Below are 17,221 nucleotides of genomic sequence, written 5' to 3'. Positions count from 1 at the left end.
TGACCTCTGCTGCTCCCGGGACAAAGGGAAAAGAGAGGGGTCCCTGCTCCTCCTCCTCCATTCCCAGAGCCACCAGTGCTCCAGTGATGAGTAGGATGGGGTGGGAAGAGCTTTGCTAAGATCCATGAGGGATGCTCTGTGGCATCATCGCAGAGATGTCTTTGTCATGGATGCGGTTTGGAGTAAAGGAGAAACAGGAAGAGAAAAATGATGTGGGGTGTGAAGCCTGGCTGTGACCTGACTTCCTCTTTTTACCAAAATTCAGCTGCAAGCGGGAGGTCCCTCCATGTGCTGGTGCTGGCTGGGGGGGCAGGCTGAGCAGCAAAAATAGGGGGGCACGTTTACTCCTCCCTAAGTGTTGTCTGTGCCCAGGGCTCCCTGGGACATGGCCAGGCTGTGGCTTGTGGATCCCCGGCAAAGGGCGACTCAGGTTTGTCCCCTCTCCTCAGCCCATCTCCCCATAGCTCCATGCTGGGGCCTTGCAAAGCTGGGCTGTGCTCATGCACCCACATCCCTGCCTCAAACCAGAGCAGCTGACAGGGATTTTTCCCTCCCTCCAAGGATTAAAACCCACCCAAATCAAGGCAAGTTTCCGTGGCAGTGGCCAGGGTGGTCTCCCTGCCCAGTGCCATACCTGGGATGTTTCTCCTGAGCACAATAATGCTTGTAAGAGCTTCCAGTGCCTTCACCCCTTCCTGATACCCTCTCAGATCAGCTGGTGGTTGAAAGCAAGGCCAAGCTGTTGGGTGGTCAAAAGAAACCCTCCATCCTGCCCACTGGCCTTTTGCTGGAAGGGCTTTCATGGGGTCCATCCCAGCTCAGCAGCCTGGCCTGCAGTCTCCAGGCTGGATCCCAGACCCAGAACAGCCTGTCCACGCCTGGAGCCAGCGCAGCAGCGGCGAGGCGATCTGCTGAAATTCTTCCCAGCTTTCATTAGCTCTGGAGCCATGTCCTTTCCCACCCTATTTCCATGTGCCTGCAAGACACGTGAGCTCCCGAGCAGCTTCCCCCACGTTCTCCCAAGAGGCTGCTTCTCTGCATGCAAGGGCAAGAGGGACACCCTGACCTGCAAAGCGGGATGGGGTGTCCCAGCTCCCGGGATGCTCCCCATGTGTGGGGCCCGGGTGATGTCCCCACAGGCAGGTCTGCAGCCAACCAAAGCCGACATGAGATGAGTCAGGGCTGGCCGCAACCCCCCCCTCCTCCCTCCTGCTTGCAGGAACAGTGTAAAGGGAAGAAAAGGCTTTGATGGGGAGAGCAGAGCCTGGCTCAGACTGCACCCTCCTCCACTGCCACTGGCCTTTGTGGGCTGAAAGCTGGGTTTTTGTATCAACCCTGCAGGAACTGAGTTTTCCTAGGAGTTTCTGACCTTGCTTGCAGTTGTCAAGGCGGGTTGAGTGTGCCAGAATGCTGGCAGGATAATCCTTTCTGTAGGAAGCTGTGTAACACAAGGCTTGTTGTTCTGCCTCCTCTGAGCCTCCCTGCCAAAGCGTAGGGGCTGGAAAGCTTTCCCGGGCAGCACGCTTGTCCTGGCATCATGTCCAGTGGGAATCAAGGCCGAGAGAGGGGCTTTTTTCAGAGCCGGGGCTGCTGAGGCTGGAGTAGATGCTCCCAGCCTGAGCAGCTGCCTTTGCCCCGTCTCCCTGGGGTTGCTGTGTGGTGACCTTGGCAGGTGCCAGGGCAGTGACATGAGCTCCTGTGGGGCAACCCAGGATGGGGCACTGGCCAGCCAGTGCTGCCTGGGCAGCCTCTGTGGTAGGAGGACAGGGGGGAGCACTGCAAATTCTCCAGGGAGGTTCGCAGCGCTGCCTCAGTTTCCCCAGGCTCATCCTGTCCCGCTCACAGCGCTCAGGGGAAGAGCAGAAATCTGTCCCCAGGTCTCACAGCCCTGTCAGGAAGGCATAGGCCATGTCCTCTGTCCCCACGCTGCCACTCAGGTGGGTGCCAGCCCCTGCTCTGCCCCGCTGGGTGCCTTATCTTCTGCCCAGGAAGGAAGTGGTTAAAATGCCCGGATTTCCTGACTGTGGTGATGGAAGGGAAGGTGACCTGCAGAACTGCTTCGCAAGGCAATTTCTGGTGTCGGGAAAGTCCTGAGTGAGACTGAACTTGAAATCCAGCTAGAATTCGGTCTTCCCAGCCGAAATTTAAGCGCACGCTTAAATAACTCCTTTCTCCGCCCACCCCCAGCCCCCTCCTCCTGAGGACAGCTTAATTTATTCACGGCATGCTTGTCCCACTGCAGGGGTGGCCGCCACTTTGCGGGTGCTGCCACGTGCCCGCGGTAACACTCGGGGCGAGAGGGCAAAGAGCGGTGGTTCAAAGGTAGGAGCTCTGCGTCTTCCCGAGCCTTTCCACCGGATCCTCCTTGGCAGCACCGTGTCTCCGCCAGCTGCTTTGCCGGGCTGGGGGAGCCTTTCACAGCCCCGGGGCTTGGCGACAGTGGCCGGAAAAGGCAAAACTTTGTTCTTCGTGCTCGGGCTGGCAAGACAGAGGATGGCCCAGGCGGGTGCTCGGGGCAGTGCTGGGAGTGGGAGACAGATGCAAGGAGAGCTGGTCCCCCGGGAGATGCCAGGGGCAGGGGGTTTTGGGATGCCCAGGGGGAATGTGCTGCACCCCTCCTTCCACGGCTTCTGTGGCATGATGAGGCTGTTTGCGGGGTGATTTGACTTTTATTTGATTTCCTCACCGCTGCTTCCTCTGTGCTAATCTGCTTCCACCTGCTCCAGGAGTGGTAGAAGGGGAGGTGGGGGAAAAGTTCACCCCACTCCGGCTGCAGAAGCCAGGCTGGTGGGATGGATCCAGTCCTCCTCCCTACAGCCCTAGGGCCGGTCTTGCTGGTTTTTGCAGCAGATGTGGCTGATTCCTAAAGCCAGGCGCTCCCTCCCATCCCCCCTGTAGTGAGGCCAGGGCTGCAGAGGAAGGAAGCGATGTCTTTGCTCCAAAACAACTCGCTCTGCTCTTGGCTGTTGCAGGTACCTTCTGTATGGAGGAAGCCACTTGCTGCTGCCACAGCCCTCCACATCCCCTCCCCTGACGCCACCGTGGCAGGGTGACACCGTGGCTCTCTGGGTGCAGCATCTGGGGACGGCTCCACCAGCTGCTGCCACAAAGTGTGCCAATTTGGACAGTGCCATCACCACCCAACAGCACCTGCAGCTGCGAAAGCTGGCACTGAGACACCAGGTCTGGTACTGGATGTGTTTGGGGGTGGGGATCCAGGAGGGTCCCCTCCCTGCTGACCTCTGCTGTCCCTCTGCCAGGCTTCTGGGTGACACGGGATGAGTGTGCCGGCCGACGAGCCGGGCAACCCAGCCCATGCCATCTTTGAGAGGTTCCTGCGTGCTGGGGAGTGCCGGGAGGTGCTGGGCTGCTTTGTGGAGCTGTGCCAGCAGCTGGGGCTGCAGGGCAGTGGGCTGCAGCTCTACCACGGCCTCAAGGCTGCCCTCAACTATTGGAATGCCAAGGCTCTGTGGAGCAAGCTGGATAAGAAAGCCGGGCACAAGGACTACGACCAGGGCACAGCCTGTGCTGGCACCAAGGTACCCGGGATGTGGGGTGAGGGGTTTGGGTCCCTCCCTGCCCCGTGTCCTTGTCTCCAGGGTGAGAACATCCCTTGGGACACTCTGGCTCTCATCCCAGGAGGATGCAGGATGTGCCAAGCGGGAGGTTGATGGAGTTTAATGGGACAGGATGTTAATTAGCACTGCTCAGCTCCCCATGGCATGATGCCGCCTCAGTGCCACGCAGCCAGCAGCGTCCTTCCTCCTCCCAGCTGCTTCTCGCTGGGGACATCTCATGGCGGGGCTGAGGGACCTGTCAAGTCCTTTCTGGGAGACAGGAACATCCCAAGTAGGATTTCCCCTTGGGGACATCTGTTCCCTGTCCCACAGATGATGGCTTTTGTCCTGACTGCTGTGCCCTGTTGTCCCAGCCCCGTGCAGAAGCCGTCAGGAGACAAAACCCGTGTCAGGCCTGCAGCAGACCTGCACCTTATCTCATCCAGTGCTTTAATTGCTGCCATTCCCCTGACTGCCATTGCCCTGGGTGAAGGCAAGGTTCAGGGGGCGGGGGGCACCCCGATTTGCAGGGAGAATCAGTGAGAAAAAGGCAGTAGCGGGGAGGGCCAGATCCTGACCCAGCGAGCGGGGAGGTGCTGCCTTTGGGAGTGCTGGGGGGTTCACCCAAACCCCGCTCTGGGGCTGCCCACCCCCTTGACCCTGCCTGTCCTGTGCCATGGCAGTGCTTGGTGGTGGGCGCCGGGCCCTGCGGGCTGCGGGCGGCCATCGAGCTGGCGCTGCTGGGTGCCCGCGTGGTGCTGCTGGAGAAGCGCGACTCCTTCTCCCGCAACAACGTCCTGCACCTCTGGCCCTTCACCATCCACGACCTGCGGGCGCTGGGCGCCAAGAAGTTCTATGGGCGCTTCTGCACTGGCACGCTGGACCACATCAGTGAGTTTTAGGAGACCCAGGCTCTGGGGTTCCTGACTGTGGGGAGTCTAGGGACCCAGGGGTGCAGCCCTGAATACCCCTCTGTCCTCCCAGGTATTCGGCAGCTCCAGCTGATCCTGCTGAAGGTGGCTTTGCTCCTGGGGGTTGAGGTGCACATCAATGTGCGGTTTGAGGGCCTTGTTCCCCCCACAAGCAAGGCAGGTACGGTATCTGTGCAGGGCGGGTGGCATTCCTGGGGACAAGGACAGGGCTGTGCGTGGCCACTCTGAGCTCCCCAATCCTTCTGCTAGCCCAAGGCATGCCTTTTTGGGGGGAATGAGATGCAACCCTTTCCCTGCTCCCTGGGAACCAGCACATTCATGACCCCCCTTCTCCCTGCAGGTGGCTGGCAGGCTGTGCTGCAGCCCAGCTCCTCTCCCCTCACCCACTACGAGTTTGACGTCCTCATCTCAGCTGGCGGTGGCAGATTTGTCCCTGAAGGTGACATCAGGTGTCCCTGCAGCCCCAGGACCAATGTGGGGGGCTGGGTGGGGGCTCACGCCTCTCCCCTCCTGCAGGGTTCAAGCGGAAGGAGACGCGTGGGAAGTTGGCCATTGGCATCACCACCAACTTCATCAACCGCCACAGCCGGGCCGAGGTGGAGGTGGCTGAGATCAGCGGCGTGGCCCGAATCTACAACCAGAAGTTCTTCCAGAACCTCTACAACAAAACAGGTCAGTGGTCCCAGCCCCCACATGGGAGGTGCTGGGGGCTCCTGTCCCCTCCTGAGGGAGCTGGAGGCTCAGCCCCAGGATGTCGCCGGTGATGGGCTGCATTTCCCTACATGGTACCCCACTGCAGGGGACATTTGGTGTCTGAGCCCAGTGCTGGGGCACCCTGTGGCCCTGGCTCAGCCCCTTCCCCATCACCAGGCATCGACCTGGAAAACATCGTGTACTACAAGGATGACACTCACTATTTCGTCATGACGGCCAAGAAGCAGAGCCTGCTCAAGAAGGGGGTCATCCTCCAGGTGAGAAGGGCAGGATCTGGCCCTGGGATCCCACAGCAATGGGCAGCTGAAAGCCTTGAAAGCAGGATGCAAATCGTGGGTGCTGGTTTGACTGCACACCCCTGGGGTGGTGGAGGCTGCAGCAGCTGTTGCCTGTGCCACAGGAAAAATCCTTCCAGGGTTCTCAGAGTGCAGTGGCACAGCTGCACCCCAGAGCTGCGTGCTCCTGGGCTGAGGGACAAACAGCACCTCCCACACCCCAGCCAGCTTCACCCCATCTCCGCAGGACAAAGCAGACATCGAGAGCCTCCTGTCCCCAGACAATGTGAACTGGGACGCCCTCCTTAGCTATGCCAAAGAAGCTGCCAACTTCTCCACCAACTACTGCCTGCCCGAACTGGAGTTTGCCCTCAACCACCGGGACCTGCCGGATGTTGACATGTTCGACTTCACCTGCATGACGCGCTCGGAGAACGCGGCGCTGGTGCGGGAGCACAACGGGAGCCGGCTGCTCCTGGGGCTGGTGGGCGACTGCTTGGTGGAGGTGAGAGATTCCCCTGCAGCACCACCTCATGCCTCCACTTCCCTCTGCCTGTAAGATGCATTGGTTGCAATATATTTCTCCTCCCTAAGTGCTTCTCATCCCAGTTGCCCAGTGCACCCCATCCTTTGGCAGGCTCCCAGTAGTGGCATGCTTTGGGGAGGTTATCCCCCTTCTCCAGCCCCACCAGAGATTTGGGGTTGGTTCAGGATGGAGGAGCAGCCCAGCCCCCCCCAGAAGCAGCTGTGCTGGCTAGGGAGGAGACGGCCACCCATCCTCTCCGTGCGCGTCCTGCCGCCACTCCCTCTTTCATCCCTGGCCAAGCCTGGCAGCTCTCAGCCTCCTCCCAGCTGCCCTGACCAGCCATGCAACTCCAGTTCCAGCTCTGCCTTTCCCTTTGCAGCCCTTCTGGCCGCTGGGCACCGGGGTGGCCAGGGGCTTCCTCGCCGCCTTCGACGCAGCGTGGATGGTGCGGCGATGGGCGGCCGGGACACCCCCACTGGAGGTGCTGGCCGAGAGGTGAGTGTCCCCATCCCGCTGGGCTGGGTCTGGAGCACGTGAGGATGGTGGCAGCGATGCCAGCCCTGTCCCTTGCACCCAGGGAGAGCATCTACCAGCGCCTCTCGCAGACGTCCCCAGACAACACCAACAAGAACATCAGTCAGTACAGCATCGACCCGGCCACGCGCTACCCCAACATCAACCTGCAGGCCATCAAAGCCAGCCAGGTACCTGGCCAGGTCCTGCCATGGGACAGCCAGCCAGCCCAGCCTCCCTGGCTGTCAGGTGACACTAATTTGCCTGGTCCCCTGTCCCCAAAGGGTGTGAGACTGAAGCTATTAGTCCCCAGGACATTGTGGATGGCAGAGGGTTCTGGAGAGTTGTGTGGGGGTGTCCCGGTGTCCCCCTTGCTGGGGCCAGCTCCCTGCGCAGTGCCATTGGCTCTGTACAGGTGGTGACCACCACTGGCATGTCCCCATTGGCAGGTCAAGGACCTCTACCTCGTGGGCACGGTGGAGGTGGACCACAAGAGGAAGAGCGACAACCGGCTCAGCACCGGTAGGAGCAACCAGTCCTGCCCAGCAGCCCATGCCCAAGTGACTCCTGCCTTGATTTTCCTCCCCCTCCTTGTTTCTTGTGCCCTGGCCTGTGTCCAGCAGGCTGTCCTGGTGACACCACTGGTTTCTATGCCCTCTGCTTGTGGCCCACGTTGGGTCACGTCCCCCTGCTGCCTTCTGGGGAGGAGACTGTGCCTCTCCAGCCTGCACTGATGCTGAGCCATGAAATATTGACAGATGCTTTATCAACCCATTTATTGAGACTTGCGGGGATGGTTGCAGGGGGGAGAGGAGGTGTCTCAGGTCACTCCCATGGGATCCCTTTCCTGTTAAAGCACTGATGCTGAGGCAGGAGGTGGGCCGGGGGAGTTGTCCCCTGTCTCTGTGGAATGGGGACACACAGGCTGCCTCCCCAGCAGCGCCTGGAGACGTCTACGAAGAGCTGCTGAGCTGGTGCCAGGCCAGCACGGCTGGATACCCTGGCGTGGCCGTGAGCAACTTCACCACCTCCTGGACCAGTGGCTTGGCCCTCTGCGCCCTCATCCACCACTTCCGCCCAGACCTGGTGTGAGTGCCTGGGACCCCCCCGGAACCCTCCACTCTGCAGAGCCCACCCTGATGGCAGCTGTGTCTCCCCTCAGGGACTTGGACTCAGTGGACCCTCAGAATGCCATTCGGACCCACCAGATGATGCTGGACATAGCAGAGCAGGAGCTGGGCATCCAGCCTGTACTCTCCAGTGCTGAGATGGCCACCATGGCAGAGCCTGACCGCCTGGGCCTCATCACCTACCTCAGCCAGTTCTATGAAGTTTTCAGGACCTCTTCAGGTGTGAGATTTTGGGGGGATTTGTCCTGTCCTGAGGCCCACTGGGGCTGGCTGGGTGCTCTCCTCTTTGTTGGGTGGGTCTCACCAAAATGGCCATGTCCTGTGCAGAGGTGGAGGTCAGCAAGAAGCCACTGTCTCCCTGTGGCACGCGAGGGGCCATCCTCTTCCTCAGCAAACTGCAGAGGAGCCGGAACCTGACACACAAACGTGCCCAGGTGAGGGACCCCCACCCAGACCCTCGTGACACACCAAAGCCCTGTCCCCTTCCCCACCCAAACCACCCCATTTGCATTTGCAGGACAGTGCCCAGAAGGACACTGAGGCCAAGAGGAGCCACAGGGACACCGAGGTGGGTCTGCCCCAGGCACCCCAAGGGGTGTTCTGCTGGGGTGCAGCAGTCCTGGGGGGAGAGTGGGGGGCTGACCCTCCCCTTGGGTCACTTGTAGCTGGACACGGGGCTGGATGGAGACACTCCGGACAGTGCCCATGAGCTGCCGCAAACCACTGTGATGGACCCAGGGCAGGTTGGTCCTTGTGTCACCTTGGGATGGAGGGTCCTGCTCAGGGCTGGTGGGCACTGGAGGGGCACCAGTGGCTGGCAGGGCCAAGCCAAGGGCTGGGACCAGGGCAGCTCAAGCAGACGCCTACAGGCTCCCAGCTCCTCCCTGCCTGTTTCCTGACCCAACTGGTTTTCCGGAGCCAAGTCTTGCCACTCCCTCACCCATCCCGAGCACCCAGACCTGGTGCTGCAAGAGGGGCAGAGCCCTGCCCCGTGCCCCCATGGCTGCCTGCACAGCCACAGGGCAGGGTGGGTGCCAGGCCCCCGGTGCCACCCCAGCCTGTCCTCTCTCCCTGCAGCCGGTGAGGGAGAGGACAGGGGAGAACAGTGACGCCTGCTACTTCTGTGGCTGCCGTGTCTACATCCTGGAGCGAGCCAGTGCCGAGGGACGCTTCTTCCACCGCGGCTGCTTCCAGTGCCGGCGCTGCGGGGCCACCCTGCGCCTGGGCGACTACGCCTTCGACGAGGAGGAAGGTGAGGTGGCTTTTGGGGAGCGGGAATGCTCGGGGCACGACTTCTCCACCTTGCAGGTTGTCACATGAGTTCGCCCCCCCTCCCCCCAGGTCATTTTTACTGCTCGCTGCACTACCCCAATCCACCCAGCGTGGACCTGCCCCGGGATGAGGCTTCAGCACTGCCTGATGGGGTAAATCATCCTAAGTCCCTGTAGGTGATGGTGGAAAGGCAAAGTGTGGAGGGGGTGCTTGGGCGTGGCCCTGCGGTGCATCACTCCTGTGCTCTGGCTCTGCTGTAGGATGCTGATGCTGCTGCCCACCCACCCTCAGAAGCTGGAAGCCCACGTGTGTCCCCCATGGAGCGGGCACCCAGTCCACCTCAGCCCACTCCAGCAGCCCCACAGCCAGGGGAAGAGCCTGGGGAAGTTGAGGACACTGCAGATGCTGGTGACATGGAGGAGCAGGAGCTGCTGGCACAGCCTGGGAGGGATGTGAGGGAAGAGGAGGTTCCCAGAGCAGAGCCCCGAGGGACAGCAGAGGAGGGCGAGGAGAGTGGGGGCAGGAGGAAGATCATCCTTACACCACTGGAGAAGCTCAGTCTGTCCACGCTGAACCTCACCAGTGAAGCAGAGCCTGAGCCTCCACTGAAGCCAGCTCGTCTGCGGCCCCAGGCAGCACCTGAGGCCCTCCCTGCCCTGGGGCAGGGACAAGGCGCCTGGAAGCAGAAGGAGGGGAAAATTGACATGGAGAAAGGTAGGTGGTACAAACTGGAGTGTCCAGACAAGCAGAGCTCTCAGTCCCTCCAGGACGTGCTGTACCCACATCTTGCTCATGAGGAACCAGCCTGAAACGGCTCTTTCCTTGGGCAGATTTGGAGGAGAGTGACAGCGAGGAGGATGAGGAGGAGGAGGATGAGGAGGAGAAAGAGGAGGAGGAGGAAGGCAGAGGCCTTGGCATCATGAAAGAGTTGGTGAGGATTTTCCCCAAGTGCTGGTGGCCCCACCAGCACACGTGGTAGCCGGGGCTCTTGCTCCTTTCACAGAGGCACTGGGTCTGGCTCAGCTGTGGCTGCCAAGGCAGGAGGTGCCTGGTGCAGGGCCTGTGCCTCCGTCCTTTCACAGTACCCAGACCCGAGGGAAGAGGAGAAATATCCCACCTGGAAGCGCACGTTGGCTCGCCGGGCCAGGGAGTCCCAGGTGAAGCGGTTCTGCAGAGCCCAGGTAACCCACAGGGGAGACCCAGGTCCCCAGCGTGGCACTGTCCCCTCCATCTGTCCCCCTGCTGCTGGTGGCCACATGTTGGCAGGTGCTGGCCTGCAGGTGAGTGCTGCCTTTCTCTTCCAGGCCATCCAGAGACGGCTGGAGGAGATCGAGGTGACATTCCGGGAACTGGAGCAGCAGGGCATCAAGCTGGAGAAGCTACTCCGGGATGAGAATGGTAAGGCCAGGGTGGGTGGAGCACTGTGACCCTGTGATAGGGGTCTGCACCCCACTCACCATTCCCCTGTCCTGCAGAGAGCCTGGCTGACCAGCAGACACGGTGGACAAACCAGCTGCTGTACCTGGTCCAGAAGAAGAACAATCTGATGAGCGAGGAGTCGGACCTCATGATCGCGTAAGGCTTGGGGGATGCTCCCTGGTTGGTGTGAGGGCTCAGCTCAGCCCAGTCCCCTGCGAACCCTGTACCCAGCACACCCTTTTCCTCCCCACAGGGTGCAGGAACTAAAGCTGGAGGAGCAGCAGTGTCAGCTTGACCAGAAGCTCCGGAGTTACATGAACAAGCAGGGTGAGTGCCAGCACGTGCCAGGGCGAGGATGCCTTTGCATGGTGTGGGGAGCAGCTCAGGGTTTGTGGCCTTCCCAGCCCTACTCTGGCCCCCTGCACCCACAGAAACCCTGAAGACACCTGAGGATGAGAAGGCTGAGCAGGAGATCCTGAAGCAGCTGCTGGAGGTGGTGAATAAGCGCAACGTCCTCATCCAAATGCAGGAGGAGAAGCGACTCAGTGAGCTGCGGCCTTGATCCTCACAGCCCCCGGAGCCACGGGATCCTCCCTGGGGGACAAGCAGAGTGTGTGAGTGTGTGTGTGTGTGTGTGTGTGTGAGTCCCTCTGAGCATCCCTCTGAGCATCACTCTGAGCTACCTCTGGAGGTGGTGATGCCCCAGCTGCCCGCAGGTGCTGGCAGCCAATCCAGCTCCCTGCTTGCCAAAGTCTGTCACTGAGGGGCCAGACCTGCTGGGAGATGCTCACGTGAGGAGACACTGAGAAGCACTCAGCTTTGGGGTGCTGAGAGGACATTCCTGTGTGTGGCTGGATGGCCTTTGCCTTGCGCTTGTTGGAAAATGAGACTCGCAGGGGGCTGCAAAAGGGCGCTGTGGTGACTCCCAGCAGCAAGGAAGTGACTGTGGCCACCAGAGGCAGCCCACAGGGCAGATGCCATATGTGCAAGGGCACCATCAGGAGTGGTCTCTGGAAGCCACCCTGGGACATCCTGAGGTCTGAGGGCATTCATCCCAGCCTGGACCCTCTATCTCAAGGGACATCTGGCTGTACACGTGGGGGCCAGTGACAGACAGATTGGGCTGATCAGCCGCTCTGCACCACTGCTTTTGGATGCCACATCCATGCTGTCCCCAGCTGCTGCAGGAAACCAGGGTCAGAACCCTGCCATGAGCCCCTTGGGCAAGGGAAGGGCTTTTTGTCCAGTAGCTCCTAAGGGAATTCTGCTCAGGGCCAGTACTCTAACACCGAGGACAAGGGACACCAGCGGCTGTCCCTCCTTGCCCCTTTGGGATTTCTTCTGCTTGGCAATGCCATAGTGGTCTTTGCACAGACCTCAGATGCCCTTGGAGTCCCTTGCTGTTGCAGGGTGGCCTCTGTGGCCAAATGGCAGCCCCAGATGTGTTGGGATGGGGGTCCCAGGCATAGGTTCTTCTCTTAGCAACACCACCCTGTGTTCAGCCCTCATCCTGCCATTCCCCTCAGCACCTCCTCCAGCCCTCCCAATCCTGCTGCAAATCCACTCCCTTCAAATAAAGCCCCCCTGACCCGGCGCCAAAGGTTAAAATACAGCCTTTATTTTCCATCTGAGTCAAAACTGGTTGCCAGAACAGCCACCAGCAGAAACTTTGAGGCCACCCCAGGCAAGGGGAGCCTCAGCCTCTCAAGTCTTCCAGCCAGGCCAGTGGGTCCCTCCATGTACAAAAGGGTGTGTTTAAAAAGACAGCAATAAAAATCTGCCTCCATCGTGGTTTTCACAGGGGTCAATGCAATAAATCTACTCCAAAAATCTTAGTTTTCACCCGGAGGCAGCTGTCAAACCTGCATGACTGCACTGGCTGCAGTGCTGCTCTCCTAAAATCTGAAGTCAGCTAAAAACAAGGATCAAAAAGGGGACACGGTGGAGCCAAGGGGACAATTGTGGAACACCCACAGCCTCAGCTCAGCCTTCGCTGGGACGCTCCTGCAGCGCCCGCAGTGCCATCCACATCTGGTCCTTGGTGCCGTGCAGCATCTTCACCTCCATGGTGTGAAACAGGTGGAGACCGGTGGCGAGGACAAGGACGCCGAGGGCGAGGAAGGCCAGCAGGCAGAAGGAGAGCTTGGGGAAGGGCTGCTCTGTGCCCAGTCCGGCCAGTATGCCCAGTGCAGCCGCAGCCTGGAGCAGCAGCAGCAGCAAGGCCAGCACGGCCATCCTGCCCGAGGAGTAGCGCTGCCGCTGTGCCGCCTGCAGCCCCACACCCACCTCTGTCCGTGCCTCTGTCACCACGTCCGCCAGTGCCAGGTCTGCGGGGACAGGGGCCCTCAGCGGGGTGGGACCTCCATATCCCATTCCTATGCCCCCCATACCACCCCAATACCCTTCTCCCCGTCTCCGCCTCTCTGCAGCCCTCCACAAGCAGCACCGCAAGGGGAAACATCCCCAACAAGCTCCGTCCAACTCCACCAGTCCCCCCAGCACATGGTGGATGCTGGCAGCAGCCCCCAGACTTACCAGCTGCGCCAAGGGCGGCACCCACAGGCTGTCCCCGCCTCTGGATGTGCAGTGTTGCCATCACAGCTTCATGATCTGAGAAGGGGATGTCTGTGCCCAGGGCTGGCCCTGTGGTGGTCTTCAGCTCTTCACACTTCACTGTGAAGCTGGAGATGGCCTGGGTGAGGGGACAAGGGGGTCACACCAGTGCCTCACCCCCACCCCTCACAGCTGGTGGCCAACGCTCCCCGTACCTTGTAGAGGATGTAGTCAATGCGGATGCCCAGCGGGAAGGGCAGCAGCTCCGACTTGTCAATGAAGCAGTTGTCAGGGACAAGGGTGCAGCCATTCTTGCAGCCCTGAGACAAGAGCCTGGGTGAGTGGGGGGCTCTTGGAGTGCCCTGGGACCCTGCTCAGCCCCCCAGCTCACCTCAAAGCGCATGGCCTCAGCAAAGGCATCCCGCAGCCCTGTCCAGCCACGCAGCAGCCGGATGCCCACATCTTCAGGGTGCATGTTCAGGTCCCCTCCCAGCAGCACCACGTCTGCTGCCTTTGAGGTGTGTCTGTGGGGACAGGGATGGCTGTCCTGCCCTGCCCTGCACCAGACTGGAGTGACTGGGACCTGCCCAGTGCTCCTCAGCCTTATTCCTGACTGGGATTGGTGCAAGTGGGAGCTCTCTGCAGTGCAAGCCCCGGGGGCAGGGGTGACCACACACGTCCTGGGGACCCGCAGGGGGACACCGTGCAGCTGCTCACCGGATGAACTGTGCCAGCTCCCAGGCCTGCACCAGGCGGTGGGGCAGGTAGGCGTCCTTCTCCCGGCAGTACTCGGCATGCAGCTGGAGAGAGAGGGAAAGGAAGCACAGGGGCTGTGGCTCCCATGCTAACACCTGCCCTGCCCCCAGGCTCCCTGCAAACCCACCCAACCCCTCTGAACAGTCCCTGCCAACACCTCTGTCTTTATGTCACCGCCACTGGGGAGAGCCTGGGATGCTCGCCCCACTGCACAACCAGGTTGTGGGTCCCTGCCCCCCCCAAGCAATATTTTATTAAATCAGTGCATAGTCCAGGGCAGAGTGGAGAGCAGTGCTTAAGCAAGGGGACAGTAAAAGAGGGGTACAGCCACTCATTCCCCTCCTCCCCACTGTCCCCCCCATGCTGGGTTCTTCCCTGGGGTGCTCACGTGGGTGACGTAGACATTGAAGGTGATCCCTGAGATCTTAATAATGACGAGACCAACGGACTTGCCGCAGAACCAGTCCCCATGCTGGAGCTGCCAGAGGGGAAGGAGAGCAGGTCAGGGCTACTGAGGCTCTGTGGGAATGGACACCATGGTGCCACGTGCCCCCCACCCTGCTTACCATGTAGGGGTACCCGTTCAGTGAGTACTGGTAGAGTAAGGTGTCCAGGATGGGGAACCTGGAGAAGACGCAGAGGCCACTGCCGATCACCCCGCTGTGGGAGGGAAATGGCACAGTGAGGAAACGTGGTTCCCAAAACCTCTGCCTCCCCCTAGCCCTGAGCCAGGAGGATTCCCTGGATGCCTGGATCCTAGTGTGCTCCTGTGAGCATCCCACTACCCAGGCATGGGGTCTCCCACAGCGACAGAGGTGGCCTAAAGCACCTGCACCGGTCTCTACAAGTGCTAAACCCCAAGGACACGGCACAGCCCTGGCACTGCTCCACAGACAGCCCCAGGGGGGTGACCTTGCCCTTCTCACCTGCGGAAGTAATGGGAGAAGGGGTAGCAGCCTGCTAGTTTCACCCTCAGGTCACTGTAGTCCTGCTCGCTCCACACCTGGAGAACAGTGGGATAGGCTGAGAACAGTCACGCTCATCTCCCAGGCTGGGAATGGCTGCACTTGGCTCACAAACTGCCCTCACCTCCTGGAGCAGCACCAGGTCAAAGCCCTCCCGGCGCAGCATGTCCCCGATGAGCCGGACGCGCTCCTGCCGCCGCTTGCTCAGGTAGCGGATGGCCCTGCCAGAGAGGGGTGACAGTCACAGCCTGGTGGGGACAGGTGATGGGGGCTGTCAGGGCCCACTGTGACCCAAAGCGAGGGAGGGAAAGAGGGCTCCAGTACCCATAGAAGCAGGATGCAGATGGGAAAGGTGGGAGGGGGAAAGGGCCATGTGAGGACATGGGGACAAGAGGGATATGCAGGGAGGCTGTCTGGGGACAGCTTCTCCTGCCTGCAGAATTGAGGCAGCTCATCCTTGCTTGAGGTGCAAATGAGGGGTATTTCTGGGGCTAACAAGCACAGAGGGGACAGGAGGCACGACCCAGCCAAGTACCTCATGACCCTCTGGGGCTGGGAGAGTGGTGTGACCCCAAAATGAAGGGGACATGAAGGTAACCCCAAGGTGGGACCCCTCTCCCAGTGCAGTGTTCCCATCTCCACCCACACAGCCTGGTGCAGACCCAGCAAACTCTGGACTCACCAGCAGTTGAGGTCAAAGATACGGAGGCGCAGGGTGGGCTCTCCCTCCATCGCTTGTCGGGGCTTTGCAGGGGCCAGAGGGCAACACCGAGCAGAGGGGAGGACCTGCAGGGAACGGGTTGGAGTGACAGCCCCGGGAAGCCGGTGCAGGGTGCAGGACAGAGCCAAGGAGCCAGGCTGGGAAGGCGGAAGGGCTGAGCTGGAGCAAAGGCCAGGAAGGAAGGAAGGAAGAGCGCTCAGAGTGCTCCAGGACTTTTCCCTCCCCCTCTGCGGGCAAGGCCCACCCCGAACCCCAAACTGCCCCCATACAGCGATCCATATACCCAAACATGGATCCATATGACTCTTCATCCAGTGGCTGGGCACACCGGTGGGCCAGGGGTGGGGTACAGGGCTCAACCCCTCTGCCTGTCAGTGAGTTGCGTTCCAGGATGGACTTTCACCCTGGTTTCAGAGTGAATCCACGAGCTACGGGCATGGGACACCATCACACACCTCCCCACTCGGGAAGCCCATGGGTCCTCTTTGAGACCCCAAACCCCGGTGGAGCCAGCAGCTCCGGAGCAGCCCCAGCGCTCCGCCAGCCCCACTTCTCCCATGCCTGACCCCGTGAGATCGTCCAGTTTCCGGTTTAGAAGCGAAAAAGAGCAACCCCGGAGCTCCAGGATGCCGGTGCGGGCAGCCGGGCTCTGCCTGCCCCGGCGAGATTACCGAGCGCCTCACCCCGTTCCTGAGCCGCGCTAATTAATGCCGGCGGCTTCTACCAAGCCTAAACCCAGAGGGACGCTCCCCGCTGCCGGAGGGATGGGGCGGGCGGCGGGGACAGCAGCGGGACAAGGAGCGGGACAGCGGCAACAGGTGGAGCGGGGACAGCAGCGGGGCAAGCGGGGGAGTGGGGAAACAGGAGCGGGGGGACAGGAGCGGGGCAAGCGGAGGAGCGGGGGGACAGGAGCATCGGAGCGACAGGAGGAGCGGGGACGGCAGCGGGACAGCCGGGGGAGCGGAGCAATAGAGGAGCGGAGCTACAGGAGCAGGGGAGCTACAGGAGCAGCGGGGCCGGGAGCAGCGGGGCCGGGAGCAGCGGGGCGCGGAGCGATCGGCGGAGCCGAGAGCGGACCTGCAGCGGGCCGGGAGCGGCGCGGGGCCGCGGGACTACGCGTCCCGGCAGGCAGCGGAGCGGGGCGGAAGGGGCAGGACCGGCGCCGGGGCAGGGGCGGTGAACGGGGCCGGGAACGGGGCCGGGTGTGGTGGGTGTAACGGGGCGCGCCGGGGTGCGGGTGGGATAGTGGGGTACGGGCGGCTCGCAGGACGGGGGAAAGCGGGCGGTGGTGAAACACGTCGCCTGTGTCCCCTGCGTGTAGGACGGGGTGTGTGTAGCGAACAGCGAGCAGGGCTTGGAGGGGTGGTGGTGACTGGTGGGACAGACCAGCGCTCTGCCACCTGCTGCTGTGGGCCCCGCGTGTTCCTGAGCCCAGCGATGCTGCGGGGAAGCACAGCGGGAGCGTCTGCCATGGCCAGCCCGACCTTTCCCCACCAAACCCTGCAGTACTGATGCAACCTAGAGCAAAACACAGCTGGATGTGGCATCCTGGTACCCAGAACTGGGGTCTCAGGAGAAGCGTCACCCAGCCAAGGGGTTACATGGGACACAGCAGCTCTCACAGTCCTGGCTGTTGAAGAAAATCCCAAGAAATAAAATAGGAACTTCAGAACTGCTTGAGCCAACCCATGAACAAATAATTTTAATGTTTTTTTTCAGCAGACCGTAGTTTTCTCGGAGCTCCACAGTCTCCTCTCTTTGAAGTTGGACAGATACAGTAAACACAACAAATATATGATACAACCCATCACAGCTGGATTAAAAAAAATACACAAAAAATATAATACATAAAAAAATGGATTTTTAACATTGTGGACTGACGCAGCTC

The 17,221-nt window shown here is 60.9% G+C and overlaps 2 protein-coding genes across 3 annotated transcripts; one reads left to right on the top strand and one right to left on the bottom strand.

Annotated features, from left to right (window-relative positions):
• Positions 1-3,278: 3,278 nt before the first annotated feature.
• MICAL1 (microtubule associated monooxygenase, calponin and LIM domain containing 1) lies at positions 3,279-11,000 on the top strand (the record flags this gene model as incomplete). The annotated part of the gene is made up of 24 exons (XM_082295965.1): positions 3,279-3,539; positions 4,241-4,448; positions 4,542-4,649; positions 4,830-4,928; positions 5,006-5,161; positions 5,360-5,460; positions 5,726-5,983; positions 6,384-6,499; positions 6,582-6,708; positions 6,967-7,039; positions 7,455-7,605; positions 7,680-7,867; positions 7,975-8,081; positions 8,165-8,215; positions 8,313-8,390; positions 8,725-8,899; positions 8,989-9,071; positions 9,180-9,633; positions 9,750-9,850; positions 10,002-10,100; positions 10,224-10,317; positions 10,395-10,494; positions 10,592-10,665; positions 10,770-11,000. The coding sequence occupies 24 exons, from the start codon at positions 3,279-3,281 to the stop codon at positions 10,898-10,900; spliced, it is 3,393 nt and encodes a 1,130-aa protein (XP_082152091.1). The 3' UTR covers positions 10,901-11,000.
• Positions 11,001-11,935: 935 nt separating this feature from the next.
• Positions 11,936-16,446, bottom strand: SMPD2 (sphingomyelin phosphodiesterase 2). 2 transcript variants are annotated; one of them, XM_082295987.1, is made up of 11 exons: positions 16,411-16,446; positions 15,295-15,398; positions 14,737-14,833; positions 14,574-14,650; positions 14,214-14,307; positions 14,036-14,125; positions 13,609-13,691; positions 13,283-13,415; positions 13,107-13,211; positions 12,874-13,030; positions 11,936-12,665 (listed from the first exon to the last, which is right to left on the bottom strand). In XM_082295987.1, the coding sequence occupies exons 2-11, from the start codon at positions 15,342-15,344 to the stop codon at positions 12,322-12,324; spliced, it is 1,230 nt and encodes a 409-aa protein (XP_082152113.1). In that variant the 5' UTR covers positions 15,345-15,398; positions 16,411-16,446; the 3' UTR covers positions 11,936-12,321. The 2 variants fall into 2 exon arrangements, with proteins under 2 accessions (XP_082152113.1, XP_082152114.1); XM_082295988.1 differs by having other exon boundaries at positions 14,737-14,860; positions 16,411-16,427.
• Between the last annotated feature and the right edge of the window lie 775 nt (positions 16,447-17,221).

Source organism: Coloeus monedula, assembly GCF_965178545.1.
Source record: "Coloeus monedula genome assembly, chromosome: 23".
Classification (NCBI taxonomy): Eukaryota; Metazoa; Chordata; class Aves; order Passeriformes; family Corvidae; genus Coloeus; species Coloeus monedula.
The sequence above is the reverse complement of the archived record's forward strand: the minus strand, read 5'-3'. Positions and strand labels throughout refer to the sequence as shown.

Bases quoted from the DNA above. Each gene is read 5' to 3' on its own strand.
- SMPD2 (XM_082295987.1), bottom strand. From the start codon at position 15,344: ATGGAGGGAGAGCCCACCCTGCGCCTCCGTATCTTTGACCTCAACTGC. The intron at 13,692-14,035 runs GTGAGCACCCCA...CTCTCTCTCCAG, and splicing joins TCAATGTCTACGTCACCCAC to CTGCATGCCGAGTACTGCCG. The intron at 13,212-13,282 runs GTGAGCTGGGGG...CTCTTGTCTCAG, and splicing joins CTGAGGCCATGCGCTTTGAG to GGCTGCAAGAATGGCTGCAC.